This window comes from Atractosteus spatula, chromosome 4, assembly GCF_055471065.1.
Source record: "Atractosteus spatula isolate fAtrSpa1 chromosome 4, fAtrSpa1.hap1, whole genome shotgun sequence".
In the NCBI taxonomy this organism is placed as follows: Eukaryota; Metazoa; Chordata; class Actinopteri; order Semionotiformes; family Lepisosteidae; genus Atractosteus; species Atractosteus spatula.
The window spans coordinates 2210018-2227775 of NC_142709.1; the positions used below are offsets into that span (position 1 = coordinate 2210018).

The window sequence follows — 17758 nt, forward strand, 5'->3', positions numbered from 1 at the left end:
GGATCAACAGCGAGCTGTGTGCCAGAGCGGTGGGCACTCAGAGGCAGCTCCCTCTGTGGGATAATGTTATCTTGGGAAGCGTGCCAGGGTTGCCTGGAGCGCTGGACAGGGAATCTGTACTCATGTGCAGCGTGCCTGTTGTTTGTGTCTGGCTCACAGCAAGAGGCTGGATGCATGATCACCGGTTGAGGCGGAAACCCCGAACTGTCTGATGACCTGACACATGACCTGGCCGGCAGCAAGGCAGGTCCAGAGGGGATGTGTGCAGAGGGAGCAGTAGCTGTAGCTGTAGCTGGCTCCTGTGACGGTGTTCTGGTTTTTGAAGTGCCTCAAAACGTTTCTTCCCCCGATCAATGCTTTGTCTTTCTCAAAATGCACAAACATCACCAAGGAACAGAACCTTTAGTGCACAGCAATACCTGTTAAAGGAGGCACTGCTGATAAAACATGAATAAAGTAACATTTAAAGTGTAAAGCACTATTGCAATAAGGCTTTATTGTGTTGGGAGACACGGTAATTGTTAATTATTTTGAGCTGAAGCTTCAAGTCTGAATCCTTAAATGCATTAAGGATCATAGCACCACAGGTGTGTGAGAACTGTGCGAAAGTACTGAAAGGGATTTAAATGAATACATAATTTAATGTGATTTTATTTTACTGAGTGATTTCGCTCTGTGCGAGGGGTTTTCCTGAGTGAAGGACATGCTGCACAGACACCTGTTATTGTCACAAAGAATCTAGCAGACAGGTTGCACGTGCTTACTGCAGTGCTGTTGTCTCACATATATGGAAGTCTGTAGCAACGATCAAAAGGTTAACTATAAATGTACTGATCCTACAATACCAGCTTCTCCAACTGCCATTTAGGGCTCTTAGAGGAGATGTTTTAAAAGTATAAAAAGGTGCTTGAGAGCAGTGGTAGCTAGATCAGACAGGGAGAGAATCACTCTGTCAGGCTGATCTCCGTTATGAAATAAACCTCTTTCACATCGTCACTGAACTGTGCTGTGACTCCTTGCTATACACTTCTCTACACTGTACTGTGAATGAAAATAGGTATCAGTCTCAGATTAATGTTTCCGTGAGAATGGTTTTCATAAATAAACCTGGCCGAAAATGGAAAATAGCTGCAACATGCTATTTTTGAAGTGTTATGAATTAATTGTGTGAGTTACTGTAACAATTTAAAAACATAACTTGTGTTTCTTCAAGTAAAATATGATTTGTAAGGTAAAAATCAGAAGAATGTTTAAATCAGCTCTTAAACCTCAGATGATCCCTACTGCCTTTTCTGAAAGTGCTGTTGTAGTCATTGCATTATCATCAGTGTTTAGAGTTCTTTCACTCAGTCTCTAAGACACAACAGAAATTAGTTATTGACACATTTTCAGATTTAAAACCTGGTTGTAAAACAATACAAAAAGAATGTGAGTTTTGTGAAACAAAAAATGTCTTGTGATCTACTTGCAACCTTGCATTACTGGGTCTCTAGAAGTAGAAACATTTTGTTCAGGAAAATAAATAGATTATCTATGCAACATGCCAATTTTTCTATATACAGTATTCACTCAACTGCAAGACCTACAGAAGAACTCCTTCCATGAAAAAGAAAAAAGTCTATATTTTATTGTCTTGTATTGTCACTGCCTTTATGAACAGGAAGCTTAGTTAGAAAACCCTCCAGCTCTGGTTACCTGAGAGAGGATCCACAAGCAGACACGCAGCGTCTCCATTCAGGCACAACACACCTCACTGCAGGACCTCAGCCAGCCTTCAGACCTGAATGGGGAAAGAATGCAAGTACTGTACTTTGTTAAGCATGGACTTTTAATACTAGATTTATTCACTTTCAAATTATTAGAGACACAACCACAGAAGAGCTATTTCAGGATTCATCTCATTGTTCTTTTTAACCTATTTCTGGATGAAAAGCAACAGTTTGTATCTGGTTGGTTTTGTTGTCTTCTGTATCCAGAATGCAGATTTTGAAATGCTCACGTGGTATTTCTATTTCCAGTCCCAGTTCCCCTCCACAGCTGGGAGTGTTTACTCATCCCAGAAGTCTGTTAAAAGGAGCAAGAGGACATCTCCAGCACTGCCGTCTGCGGAGTATCTGGGACCAGTATTTGCATGTGTGATTCACTCTGATCCTTTTTTTTTTTTAAGTCGGGTCAATATTTACCCACTGACACCCTTACGGAAGACGCCGCCGCATGTTTGAGAGGCTCGTGAATCTGAGACGGCAGGGGAAGATATTTCTAAAACAAATCAGCTCATAGGAGCAGTTCCGGCACAGCACTCCCCTTTCTCATGTTACACATCCCCTACCTCACCTCCACTGACTGCAGCCAGCAGCTGTATCACCCTGCAGCTCAGACCTGCCAGGCCTGGGAGAAGTGTTAGTGGGGCCAGCAGGGGGCGCTCACCCTGCAGTCCGTGTGGGTCCTAATGCCCCAGCATAGCGACTGGGACACTGTACTGTAAACAGGCGCCGTCCTTTGGATGAGATGTAAAACTGAGGTCCTGTCTCCCTGTGGTCATTAAAAATCCCAGGGCGTTTCTTGAAAAGAGTAGGGGTGTTACCCTGGTGTCCTGGCCAAATTTCCCATTGGCCCTTACCAATCATGGCCTCCTAATAATCCCCATCTCTGAACTGGCTTCATCACTCTGCTCTCCTCCCCACTGAGAGCTGGTGTGTGGGGAGCGGACTGGCGCATCATCCAGGTGGGGCTGCACACTGGTGGTGGTGGAGGGGATCCCCATTACCTGTAAAGTGCTTTGAGTGGAGTGTCCAGAAAAGCGCTATATAAGCGTAAGCAATTATTATTATTATTATTAAATCAGTATCCTAGGGGGCAATTGCAAACACTGCCCCTGATGTCTCAGAAATAATGTTTCAAAATGACTTAACAAGGTCAGTATAATAGGGTATACTATTTATGTTAGTTTTATGTCAAGACTCAACGCAGATTACACTTCTATATAATACTACCTTAAGTTTGATGGCTTCGTGTTCATTTGCAGTCTCACTGAACATGAATCTAATGGATGCAATAAGTACAGCTTCTACTTTATTTCATTCCAACATTATTTATAGGGCTAAAAAATGGCCATCTGCTTAATGTTTGTTTTTCACAGTTCTAATGATGAACAGTTGTTTCACTGTGCTTCAATAAAATGAGTCACAATATAAAATATCAAAGTAGGATTAAGTGAACTGTTTAACTTAAAAATATATGTGAACTGACTGATTATACTGAAAAAGGACACTCATAATTTCCTCCAATACAGATAAAAAAATAAAAAACTTTCCAAATTTTCTGTCAATCACTTTAATAAGAAATACAGGATGATTTTCACAGTGCAAAAGGAGCTTTACTGCTTCTGATGCATAATAAACTCCAGAATTTTGTCCAAATCTATTTTTTAGGTTAATTTTATTAGACGCATACACTTTCTTTTACTGTGTGTAGACCTTTATCCTTTCACTGCTGTATTCAGGAAATAAAAGCAAATTTTACTCTTCCATCCAAGTTGTGCAACACGAAAGAGGAACAGTTAATTAACAACATTTATAATTTTTTTCAAACTTCAAGGAACATGCTGGAGCAGTGTTGGCATCATTTGCAGAGCAAGGCGCTCCTGGTTGTTGCTCCAGCAAGCAGACTCTGTCAAGTGCACTGAGGGCCAGAACTGATCTTATGTTCGCACTTGACTATGTGGCTAATTTTAAGACCCTTACCATGGGGACGTTGATATTTTCAAATCCTTTCCCATGTTAGAAATCCCTCTGTGTTCATGTGCTTACTTTCACAAGTGGTCTGTTACATTTAGCCCTGAACCCTCTGAAGTTTAGAGCTTGTCGGGAAAGACTGGCAGCTTCATAATATCAACAGTGAAAGAGCTACCATCACCCATGGAAGGGACCAATTTTGCTATTAGCCGTTCTGCGGTCTACATCTTCTTTCATTTTATATTGTAATTCACTTACATTTCATAGACACATTTCCTGTTTATAGTTATTTTCCTGAGTTCTTCTTATTCCATATGCATGTGCTTAACTCTTTCTCACTGACAGTGGAAGAAACAGACAGCAGTGATTACTCCAACACACTGGGCTGTGTAGCCTTAGTGCACCGGAGTATTAATTCACTATGTCTTTCTTATTTAGCAGCACCAGATATACAGTATATATTTGATGGAAGACGCCCAGTGCTGTCAATTACAAACATCACTCTAGCCCTTCAGGAGAAGAGGGAGCTGGCTGGGAAAGGATTTGTCTGAAAGCTAAGGAATGTATCCATTACACAGGTCTTGTTTAGGACAGGAAGAGCTACAGCACCGAACCCCTCCCTCCTCATGCTTACGGCTCACCTGGCTGCAGGAAGTGTGAACCACTAAACTGGAAACTAGGTTGAGTCCAGCATCGTTCTTGATCCTTCTTGTTTGCGGGCTGGAGCAGTGACATGGCATGCAGTGTGATCCAATGAAAAGAGGAGGAGTGTGCTGTGGTCATGTGGACTGGGAAAAGTCATGGGCTGTTCAGGGCTAGATTTGTCTGCGTGAAGACTGCTTCCTAATAGGAGGCTGAACATTAGCAGCAGAAAGGTGTGAAGTCGTGTGTCCTTTCATTCGGGAAAATGACATCAACATGGTATTGGGATCATGTTTCACATTAAGATGGTGTTGTCCACACAGACCACATGTAGTCTCTTGTCTGAGTGAGGCCAGGACCCTGGACAGCTCTGGGCTCCATCTCTCGTCTCCAACTGTAAACCTAGTGTTTCTAACACTGTCCTTAGAGGCAACATGTTGTCAGATGGAAAATAAACTATTATAGATGATGACACCTACTTAACAATTCTTACAAATTCCCAGTCTGTCTCCAGACTTTAACTATTTTCCTTTTACTTGTTACTTTTGTGAAAAGTCCCATGTGTCCAGTTAGCTTGTGGTTAAGGTTTGAAGTAAACTTTGTGATATATGTCCAAAACAAATTTCAGATCACTGCTACAATAAACCTGTGAAACCTGAAACCTTAATCCACATTAGTGTTTGCTAATGTCAGTGAAATCTGGTCAGTGAGAGCCTCAATTCCCTGAACTGAATTCTGCAGTTGACGATTAGCATTTGCGTCACTGCTTTTAATGAAACCATCAATTATTATCTAGTGAACAACAATAGAGAATAGAACATGGTTATATTATTTTTCACAACTAACTTCTTACTTTATGAAAAAAAGGACTTAATATATACAGTGCGTCTAGTTTTGAAGCTGAACACTAGAAGTCTGATGAAAAATGGCCACGTGTGTCTTAGATATATATGTTTTTTTATAATTTGTACTAATGAATTAAAAAATTCTAGAACAGCATTCAGTGTTATGCTGAGCTCACACAGCAGCCGATGTAGGACTGGAGATTTAAGGAAGTTATGGTTTTAATCAAACAAGGAGTCTCTTTCATGGTTTCCTGGAAAACAGAAGTGATTTTGTCAGTGGTAGATGTGAAGTAGCAGTGGAAAAACTGATTATGCACACTTACTACATCTAGGAACACCTGCTGTTTACGCACTTAATCTTCCTTTCCTTTGATATGCAATGATGAAACTATGTCATTGCAGGCAATTAAAAAAAACAGCAAACAATGGATAGCTGGAGAGGAATGTACGCATGGAACAATACGTTAAGTGTGTCCGGTTTTTTATGCCTGGTAACATCTATAAATAGAATTAGCTCCATTGGCCAAACAGTCCATTGTGCACTTTAACCTCAGCATTATACAGTACCTGGTGTTGAAGTCAAATGCTCTTCCTTCCATAACTGACAGAGCTTTAGTTCACTGAAGCCATCTCACTTTAAGAAAGAAATTGGATTTTTTCCCAAACTTAGAGTTACACAATTTCAGGCTAACATTAACAATGATAAATCAAGCAATACAGTTCAATTTAAAATCTAGCTGATCCCCCTTCTCACTTAAAATATCGCTCTTAAAAAGCCCAGACGGTTAATAACACTTTGTTACAGTATATAAACTAGAAGGAGGCTGTTCCTTAAGGGAAAAAGAAATCAATCGCAGACAATGCTTCACCTCTCATGCTCTCTTCCCTGTGGTATACAGTGTAACAGTGTGGGAGCGGGAGGCGCCGCAGAGAGCACCGCTAAAAGGTCCACACCCCTAACTGCACCGGTGTGAGGTTAGCAAGAACCGAAAACAACACAAAAAAACTAAACAAGATCCAAAAGGAAAGGTGTACCGCTGTGCATCGCGACATCCCGGCTGGGCCTGCCCTCTTCATCGGGGTCCAGCCTGGGGGAAAAGAAGAACTGCTGGCACAGCAGCGGCCAGACTGGACTGACCCTACGCAGCAGGGTCCGGTCTGGAAGAGCAGGGCACGCAAGGCCAAAACAAATCAGAACCTAACCTGGGAACAAGGTCAGCCTGGCCCAGTAAAGATCTGTGACGGCACAGGCAAAAAGAAAAGGAAAAGGAAAAGGAAAATAACGTCGGCCTTACGCGGGTACAATCCCCCTCCGGGACTGCCAGTAAAATGTGGCTCCCCTTCCGGGGGTGGCCCTGCTCGTCCCCTTGGGGGGTGTCCAGTGTGCCTTTATAGAGCCCTCACAGCTGTGGCTCATCCTCAGTCATCCAGAACAGCTGTGATTGCTAAGGCCACACTGAACACGCCCCCACGTAATGCCACAGCAACACATTATTAATGTTGCTCTCAGCACACCAGTTTTGGCAGACTTCTATTGTTACGGCTAGATAAATCAGTAGAGCTCTCCACAAGAAACAAATATCTGCTTTTAGACAAGGCTGATATTGCTGGGCTTTTATTTTCTGTGAGGAGAATTGCAGAGCACTTCCATTTTCTTAACTGCCTTCCAAACTGACCTGAGGGTCATGCACTAATCTCTAACAGCTCCATCCACCTTCTAACTGCTTCATGCAATTCAGGGTTGTCTATTCCAGCAAGCAAAGGGCACAGGATGGGGTACCCCATAAATACAACGCCAATCCTTCACAGGCTCAAACAGATGCACGCACCACTGTCAATTTTACCAGAAGCCAATTAACCTACCAGCAGTTCAAGTAGGTAGCTGCGTCAGCATGCGTAGGCTGCAAAGGAACAGGTAACAAGTCTGTTCCATGCTGAAAAGAAAAGGAAGGAAACACAACGTTTAGACCGTGGAGCCTTCTTTGGGTGTGAGAATGACGGGGTAGACGGCACAGATTAAATAGCACAGGAGAACAAAAGCTGGACAAGTGGAGGAGGAGGCAGAGAGGCCACTCAGGAAGTGCAAAGTGGAGAGTGTGGAGAAAGGTGTGAAGCCAAAACCTGCATGAGAATAGAGAAGATCACACGAAAATAAGTCTGTCTTTGAGAGAAGGGGGAAGGTGTGAACCTAGTTTCAGGATGGGTTTTGTTTCTGTTGTCTTTCTGCTGTGGGAGTTGAGAAACCCTTCTTTGAGAACAGAGACAGAGAGATCAGTGTGATCATGGTCATCCGAGGTAAAATGTCATGGAATAAACCCGTTACCTGTTCCTTTGTAACCTACCAGTATGTTGGCCCAGAAACCAGCTAACCCATCAGTATGTCTTTGTACTGTAGGACCAAACTGGAGCACCCAGTGACAACCTTCAGAAACATGGGAAGACCACAGAAGTTCCACACCGATAGCATCCTATGTCCAAGACTGAACCCAAGGTGCCAGCACTGCAAGGCAGAAATACTAACCACTGCACTACTGTGCTGCCCTAAACTAGACCCACCATAAACAAAAGCCTTACAAGCAGTGTGAACAGGATGTGAACATGGCGTCCACTGGCACAGCTCAAGGCTATTTGGTCTAGATCTCTTTCACGAGGTCGCTAATGGGTTCCAGAGCAGTATGATCATGGCAGCTGGAGACAGCAGCGGCAAAATTCATTCTCAAAGGCGAGGAGTTAGGAAAGGTGACTTCTGCATACTTCAAAAGTTTCATTATTTGGAAAAATCAGAATCATCCGAAAACCAAGTTAAGGGTGTACAGAGCAGCTGTTGATGGCAACTTACCGAGAGGCATGAAGAAAAGCTTGATGCGTTTCATCACAAATCCCTAGGAAAGATTCCTGACTGTTGTACTCGAACAGAATCTGAGGGAGAAGCTGGAAGAATGACACATGGAATCACTCTGGCAGGGTAACAGTGACACAAAAGGACAACTGTGACTTTTAAAAAAATGACTTTCACTGGAAGCCCAAAAAATGCGAGAAGAAGGAGGGGGAAGACCAGAATGATGTGGAAGAGCGGAAAAGGCAAAAGATCATTATAATAGTTCAGGTGGGGAGCTGCATCAGCATGTGTAGTCTGCAAAGGAACAAGTACTTCTTCAGGCTTCCCAGCCGAAACGTTGCATTTTCTCTCTTCTCTTTTCAGAATGGAATAACCCTATTACTTGTTCCTTTGCAGATCATTATAATGTCCATTTAGTGCACGACGTGTCCATTCTATAACAGACAGAATTTTGAATAAAGCTTTTGCTGCTTCTAGAGTTTGAAATTTCAGTAAAAGCTTCTTGGCTCCTTTTATTTACTTACAGTCTGCATTCTGCAAAGTATGCTTATGGTGTCATGTTGGGGCAGGAGGGTAAGATGTCCAATTCGGTTTGATTTCTCTGACAGAATAAATGGATTGGCTTCATTTTTAATTTTTGTGCGTGTCAGAACTTGAACAGATGTTATTGGGAATAGGGGCTGGAATATTACCGATAACATTTGAGACAACATAAATTTGACTTCCAAAAATCCTAATCATCAAGTGATTCATCATGAAATTTCTTTACAGAGCCAGAACTTGACTATAATACCAAGTGTTTTGTCCAAGGGGGCTTAATGGGCACGTTTTTCCCCATGTTTTGCAATTGTCAAGATGCGGTTATGTTTCTGGCAATGGGTTTAGTCTACTTTCTCCAATATTCTGTCCCAGGATAGTCCCTGGGAGATGGCAGATGCTTGGAGAGCTACAGCTGAATCGGGCAAGTTCTTACTGGACAGTGCCTCCTACTGGGCAGTCTGAAGCTACTCAGGGATTCTTTGCTTTGTTCTTGTATTCCTCCAAGATAATTAAATTTAAAGGCTAGTTCACTCCCACAGAAATGTTCAGATCATTTCTGGCACTTACTCCTTTAAATCTCAAAGTACACAGAAACTACAAAACGGATACAAGAACATTTGGACTCATTTTTTATTAACAGGAAATAGATCAGAATTTCATATTTCACAAAATGTTGCAATTACCTTTCATTCTACAAATACTTTCGCAGTACAGGAAAGTTAAACTACAAGTTCCAGCATTTTTAAAAGTTTTCATTTGATTTTTGACACTTATTAACACTAAAAATAAAGGCAACTTTTTTATTCCAGAAAGAAATTTGCATTGTGCAACTCTGATTAATAGGTGGTGGTGAGTTGCTTTCTTTTGTTTTCTTTCTGAGTCACAGATGGCACAGAGTTGAGTTTCTCACAGAGAGCATGTGGATATTGAATGTAATATACAATGAAACCTTAAGTCCAATAACACAAAGAAAAATCAACAAGCGAACACAGGAAGTGGATTATCAAAAAAATAAAGTACATAGCAGACAACATGTATTCATACACAACTGTGCAAAACACTCAAATCAGAGCACTGTATTTCAAACAATGTACATCCGAGGAACCGTTTTTGAAAACGGAATGAAAACTGCTGTTCTTTGCTACTAAATGCCCAATATTGAAGACCCGCATTACAATAGGTGACAAATCAAAATGCAGATGAACTGAACATGTTGTAGAAGCACTGAAATGAAATGTGGTAACAGAGGCTGGGTAAATATCCCACATTAGTGAAGTTCTCTATTGGGATACACAACAGTCTCGAAGCACAGAACTAACATAACCAATATTCTCTTAACAAAATTGTACATTCTCCTATCACATTGGATAATAGATGTCATTTTCCCCGTTCTAGAATACAGAGCTTGAAAAAAAATCAGAACAAAGTCCTATCACCCATCTATAACACTAACAGCTCATCCTTCAGAGTTCCAGGAACTAAGTACACTGAGAAAGAAGTCGGAGGGTTGAGATGATGTTTCCCAGATGTGTCTATAAATGTGAGCCATAATCAAATGCACCTAATGAAGACACGAAGGGACTGCCAATAAAAACAATTTGTATTCAGATATGCATTGCTTACAGCTCTCCATCAATCAATGAAATATTAAGGGAAATTAAGGACAATTTATTTCATAACACAAAAATGTGAACTTTACTTGGAGTGCCAGAACACATTGTGTATGGTAATCTTTCAATTGGCCTAAACTGTTAGCTGCATAACAGACTCCTCTGTATCAGATTTCATAGTAGGATTACATTAAATTCTAGTGTTAATTTTCTTTATGAACATGTACAGCTATGATCTTTGCCAGCACTAGAAACGTAATTAGTAAACACTATTTGAAAAATATAAAAAAATGGGCTTCAATGACTGTATTACACTGCAAAGCAGTATCAGTATTTCCATCCTTAGGCTGGCCAATAAACACTAGCAGCAGAATTACGTATTTTTTTCTAGATTTTTTCAGTACCATAAATTAGCATCATACCAGCCACTGATTAAATAAAAATACCACATGCTTCATTTCTCCAAAAGTCAAAGGGTGTAACCTATAACCTGCCCAATGTGTAACAGTAGAACAGTTCTTGCATGTCAAAAGCGCTTGAAGAGAAATCGTATTTCATACTCACATTAGCTTTCACAAGATCACATCCTGCTCACAAACACAGTCATTTTAAAGCCCAAATTTAGCTTAATACAATGCATTTGCAGACAGAATCTGGAAAATAAAACGAAGTTTAATAGTAAGGTGCCACCTCTTGACTTGTATGTCCATCACCATAAAGTGCAGGCTGCTTTCAGTGTTTTCCTTTACCACTCGGGGATGTTAATAAGGCTGCAAGGAAGGGCAAAAGGAATCAGCAGCTTGTTTCCGTTACAATATTTAGCTGTGACACTGGCGACGTTTGACAGTGCTATTGTGTTAAATGCAACAAGAATCAATGCTTGCAAAAAGAGAAACTCTCTTGTACTGTCAAATGCTCATATATATACACACACACACACACACCTCTGAATAAACAAATCAACACACAGAATTCTTCTGCAAGACGCATGAATGCCAGAACCACAGCTTCGGCTGTTTATAGCCTGTAGGGGAACAATAAGCTTTGTGGGAATGAGGCTGTGACTGCGGTTCATGCATGAGGGCGGTTAGCAATGTGGAAAACAATTTGTTTCCGGTGTTCCTTCCTAACACTCCAAAGAACATCTTCCGAAAAGTGAAATGAAAACGAACAGACAGAATGAAGTGCCAGCCACTCTCATACTGTATTTGATTCTTATTTTTTCCAATGAAAGCATATTCCCACAGTGCCACAATGTAATGGCGTGTGTGCACTTACACTAGTATGCAAAGTAGGGTTTTTTGCATGTTCCACCACTGGATCCACTGCAACAGTCACCAGCTGTCAGAAATGACCAGAAATAATAAACGCCAACAAAGTAACTGAGTCACTGTTTACATGTCAATTTTAGGACTTAACATGTGCACAGGCGGGAGGTTTGTAGCTCGGAGAGATTACAAAACGAATGCACAAAGCATAAATCAAACAAATAATGTAGTTTTTCTTACAGAAGAGCCTCACCAGCAGACACTATCCATCCAATAGAATGGAAACATAGCATCCAAAAAAAAAACCTGCGGCTCTTACATTTATAAACAAACACCCACACCCCACCGCCCAGCAAATTCCAAAAAAATGTGATTTTTTTTTTTCCAGGTTAACTAGTGTGCCAAAGATGTTTACTTTTGTCTCCAGGCTGTGTGCTTTTCACACCATTGTCTAATATTTTTACAGTGAACTCGCCGCTACAGTAAATATACAATGTTTATACAATACACTGTTTATACAATGTCCCACCTACATGCTAAGAAGCCTCTTTGGTGTCATTTTAAAATGCTGAAGTCAACAAGAAGTCAACGTGAAGAGGACGGCCAATAAAATTAATTCTGCCCTTCAACAATCTGGCCATAATGATTTTTTTTCTTAAGACTTGATCATTAAATTTACAGGCAACACATTCAGAATTCTTCAACATCCCAGAGTTGAAAATGCTCAAAGTTTCCACTTAGACAGCATATTCAGAAGTCCTGTCCCCTTCGGGCAGGAGCACTGCAGAGAAACGGACATCACAAGACAAACTCTGCAACAGGCAAAGGCAAGGAGCTCTAGTAACCCGCAGTAAATACTTCTCTTGTGTTCTTACTCAGATCAGCGCTGAAGACAAGGCTGTCTGTCAGCTGTTCTAGTCCTGCTGCTGTTCGTGGATTGCTATCTAGCCACAGTGGCAGATGAGGTGGGCAGCCACAAACACTTGTAAATATATGTATGGCAGAATTTTGAGAATGCGTCTGTGCTTATGAACTCAGACTAGGGGCAAAGCACTGGCTGAACCATTGAGGTGACGAAACATAAATATTAAACGAAGACAAATGAATGCACACATAGGGAGATAAAAGTCTTAATCTTCTGAAGCGTGTATATTATGAAATGGCCTCATGATTGAAAGTTGTTTATCGGAATCAAAGACAGTAGAAAACGGGTTTCTTATCATCATTTTAAAACTTGTGTTCCCCTGTTCAACCCGATTGTTGTGAACACAAAGCTGCATATTATATGAGCCCTGACACGTCACACATCACCTGGGTATTTGAGCTTTACTCAAAAGGGACCAATTTAAGAAACCATCCGCTTTACCCATTACATCATATGTGAAAAGGGCACCTATAAGAGCTATAAAGGGAGTAGGTCATAGTCTCTACCTGTGTATTTATTCCTATATCCAGATACTGTTTCTTTCAACTCACCTGTCTCCAAACACACTTCATTCACACACTCTCAGCGATGGGTGTTGTAATATACATTTTTCAAACTACACTTCTAAACACAATTTTCCAGTGCTTCTACATGCTAGACCTTACATGGCTAATAGTGCAGGAAAAAAAAAACAATTCCGATCCATTTAGTATCGTTATCTTTTCACAGTTTTGCATTGACTTGAAAGATGAAGCTCCAAATCTAAGCTAGACAGAAAACAGCTGGAACTCCACACACAACCAGCGGAATAAATGTAAAAAAAAAACATCCCCCCCCACAGTCGGTTCTCTCTGGAGAGATCAGTCCTTCTGTTTAAGAGGGTGAGGAAGGGCCCTTTTGCCAAAGGCAGGTTCATTTAAAGATTAGAGGGCAAACTGTCACAGAGTAAAAGACTTGCACATGGACCAGCTGCTGTGGAAAAGCCTCTGCATGTACACTGTGTCACAAATACTGACTCGTGTCCTTCGGTGGTTCACCGCCGAACTGACACATTGTGGTTTTGGAAATGATGGCCTAAGATGCAAGTCCACACCTTTTTGATTGTTTAAGCACTTCAAACAACTGAGTGAGAAAAACCGGAGAGACAGCTAAAGGGATCCCTATCCAAATTCTCTAAGTGATGAACTGAGAGAAGGTGCAGTTTGGATGCTGGTGCCCCCGGAGCGTTACAGTCTGTCCTGTTCTTCACAGACCAGAGGAGTAGGAGGAGTGCTGAGGTCCGTTCACCTAGAAGACACAGAAAGGCACACCTGTTACACACCCAAACTGCAGCTCGAGATCCCTGGCTCCAGTTTAAAGAGGTTTCATTAAAAAAAAAACTTATTTGCTGAAAGTGTACCCCAAGATTAAAATGTAAAAGCCAGCAACAGCAGTGGGTTGGGGAATGTCCTTGATAAATTCACACAAAATTTGAGCACGGCAAAGCTGTTTTTGAAGATGTGTGTAAATAAACACCTCTTGCCAGGAACATGTCTCGGGTTGTTAGAAATGGATATTGCTCAGTCACAGATTCAGCTTCATTTCTCTGTTAGCAGCATGCCACAGGGATGGACTCCTGCAAAGCACAACGCTAGTGTTGCCGAGGGCTACTTTGTGCAGCAAAAACTAAATAAAAGAATTTAAGAAAAGAAAGATTTTATGAACAGGACCAAGACTTGAAGAAATAAGAGACAAACAGATATCTCTTATGATGCAATGAGCAAGATGTGCTGCAGTTCACACAAGGCTATTTTTAAGCTACTATCCTGAAAATAAGTCTATCTCGCTCGCTTTTTCAGAAAAGTAAGAATTCTAAACTCACATTTTATAGCTTTCTTCAGTAAATTGTTCAGCTTCAGGTAAATGGATTTTCTGAAAAGCGTCTGAAGAGAATTGTGGTCCCTCAAGCGATTTATTCAGGATATTCAGAATATGAAGATAGCCTCACCTGGCATGAACTTTGCTCTTTGTAACAATGACAGATCAGCATAAGAAAAGGGAGTCTGTCCTAAACATAGTAAAAATGTTATGAGAGCATAGTGCATCTTTTCTAGAAAAATAACAAAATAATCAGGTAAAAAAAACCTAAATCCAGACACCAGGGAAGCGTAGTGTTTATAATTTCCACATATTCTTCTAGAATAAATAAATGCAACTGTATGGAATAAAGGGTTCGTGGCAAATTTTCAGCAACAAGTTCATTCTGGATGACTTTACTTTATGCATTAAACAATTCAAATAAATCACTGCAGATTCAGACTCGAAAGTGCTTTTCCAGCACAACATTTGAAAAACTCACGAATTACAAAGGACCTGCAGATTTTTTTTTTACGTGGGGGAGGAGAACTGTATTCATGCTGTACCAGAGTCCCACACAGAAGTTCAGCAGTGGTTTCAGTGGGTACAGCTGTTCTGTAGAAAGTAGTTAAGACAAGGAGAATTCAGAGGCAGATCAAAACATGTGCCATTCCTAACACTTGCTACAACACCCATAAAGGAAAAAAAGTTACAATGGATCTTTAAAGTTTCCAAAACCAACAGGATTTTTTGGATAGATCCTTATTCACCCCCTGTTGTCATGATTTGAAATGGTTGAGATGTTTGTGAAAATTTAAAGAATACCAGCTACACTGCTACACTAGCTACACTGTGAATACGCGTTGCCCTTACCTGCCCATATTCCATGCAACATCTAAGCACATGTGATTTTTTTTTATCAACCTTCTAGTTGCCCCTACCTCGTTGACCGCTTCCTACCTTATGCAGATGAACACTTTTTTTTTAGCAAGCAAAACAAAGTAGCCTTGCAAAATTACGACAATCCGTTTGGGGATAGATAATCCTGTCTTCCAATAACATTCATTTCAAATGACTCAAAGAATGGTCCAAGGAAAAAAAAAGGCAAGATTCCTCTCTTTCTGGCTCTTGTATTCATTACAAAAAAGTGCACAGCTTAACCTAGCAACTGGAACAGAGGTGAAGTCTAAAAAGGAAACGACTCAGAAGGGCAATGAATTATTACAAGCCACTGCCAACTGCCAAACCAATTACACTGAGTGCTGTTGGCTTACAGGATTCCACTGAAAGAGGATCCAGTGCTTCTGGGAGGTACAGTATGTGCCAGTTAGCCAGAAATGTGGCTCAGCAGCACACATGCTTTCTGTGAAAGTGTGAAAGCACGAAACTACACTAACCTTAGGACTGGTCAAACTGGTTCACATTTTTACCTTATTTGCCGAGTGGAGCGTTATGTACTTTTAAGTTTGGGATTATATCTCCATGATGTCCTCCACAAAGTAAAGGTTGTCTTCAAAACTTTTACCCAACCATTTTCTAACCACTTTATCCAGGGGAGATGGAGCCCATCCGGAACAGCAACAGGTGCAAGGCAGGCACACCCTGGACAGGACGCCAGTCCATCGCGGGGCACACCCTGGACAGGACGCCAGTCCATCGCGGGGCACACACAGACACAGAATCACACAGGCACGTTTACACCAGGGCCAATTTTCCCAGAAGCCAAGCGACCTTTGCATTGTGGGAGGACACCGGAGCACCGTCAGGAAACCACAAACTCCACACAGACAGCACCCCAGGAACAGGAACTGAGCCCAGGGCCCCAGCGCTGCAAGGTAGCGCTGCTAAGCTCCGCTCTACCCTGCCCCCCAACACTCCCAGCACTGGCGGAAGCTACACTTGTCATGGGAATATGAAAAGATGTACGCAAGCAGCCAAAATGACCAGTTTAAAAACTGCAGTAGTTCAGGTGGGTAGCTGCGTCAGCATGCCTAGGCTGCAAAGGAACAAGTAATAGGTTTATTCCATGCTGAAAAAAAAAAGAAGAAAGAGAACACAACGTTTCGGCCGTGGAGCCGAAGAAGGCTCCACCTGAAGAAGGCTCCACGGCCGAAACGTTGTGTTCTCTTTCTTCTTTTTTTTTCAGCATGGAATAAACCTATTACTTGTTCCTTTGCAGTTTAAAAAACTGCAAACTAAGCAGTTAAAATATCTTTTCACTTTGCCTTTTCCTACACACCCTACAAGCTAACGTTCACCGTATAATAACCTAAGTTTCAGACATCAAAGGAATGAGAATTGAACGACCTCTCACTCCCTGTAAGGGTAATTATAATTAAATGCTCACAGAACTTAAAAGTTTATGATTTTTTGCCATTACCTGTAATCAGTACCTAGCACGGTAAAATCACACTTTGAGGGCAGGACACCACAGGGGTATAACTACTGCTGGTGTTCTGAGGTGGAGGGCAGTGTGATTGCTGGAGAGAAAATCTGTCTGATTCAGAAGAATCGAGGAAATGCACAGAACAATAATTCTTTTAGACCTAAATGGAAAAATAGGACCGGGACTCACAAAAGCAGGCAAGCTAATGACCAAAGAAAATATGGTAAATATATTTCCTTGGGTTTTTAGACAGCCTTACATAAATAAATTATACAGATAAGAATAAAAACCACAACACGCACAGCTGTTCAATTAAATTAAATTTTACCCTGTCTCAAGTTCAAGGTTAAGATTACAATGTTTACATTATTTAAAATTATCAGATGGATGAGAAAGTTTTTAGTTTCCACAAATGTGTTTTTCAAAAGCTGAATTAATTTTATTTTTTCCCCAATATTTGAGTTCACAGTGTATGCGCTATGATGCCGAGGTGCCGAGCAAATGCAGACTGAACGAGATGTCAATTCCCTCACCAGTAACACTGCTTACTTATTTGTTTGCTCCACGAAGAAAACAGTATCATGCAACCGAGTGTTAGTTAAAAGGCCGATCATAATAATACAAATGATATCATTATAGAGCTTTTGTGTGGAATTTCATGCAAAACAGACTCTGAAACTTTTGCTCAAATAACAGCAAAACCATTCTAGATCGCATTGCATTTCTCTTTAAAGAGATTAAAAGCAAACAGCAAATCTAAAGCCCTGTAAGTATAATTGCACAGTTGAATTGAACTGAATTAAACGCTCTATAAAAACAAGTGCACTATTCCTACAAAACATTTCAGAAAAAGGACAAAACGGAGTTGCAGTCGATATGCAATCCAGTACTTGGCTCTTGAGAACAAACACACCATCCTGAAGGCATAACTCTGATTAAGCCTTCTGATGCTTTTAATAATGTCTTGCGTATGAAGCAATAAAAGAGGAAAGGAATTAGCAGTGGGTTTCACTGACAGGCGGCAGGTCTGATTGATTCTACTCTGCTGAAAACGATCGCCGTAATTAAGTTGCGGCAAGGGGGATCTCCATTCTCCGCTCCGAGAGGAGCTGTGCGGTCCTGCCGCTACCAGA

At 41.1% G+C, this 17758-nt stretch overlaps 1 protein-coding gene across 1 annotated transcript in view; it reads right to left on the bottom strand.

Moving 5' to 3' along the window:
• Nucleotides 1-9206: 9206 nt before the first annotated feature.
• The window catches only part of gdap2 (ganglioside induced differentiation associated protein 2), a 34289-nt gene continuing 25737 nt past the window's right edge, over nucleotides 9207-17758 (bottom strand). The window contains exon 14 of the mRNA XM_088912865.1: nucleotides 9207-13690. Coding sequence (XP_088768991.1) covers nucleotides 13649-13690 — 42 coding nt within the window. The 3' untranslated portion in view covers nucleotides 9207-13648. The remainder of the gene's footprint in view (nucleotides 13691-17758) is intronic.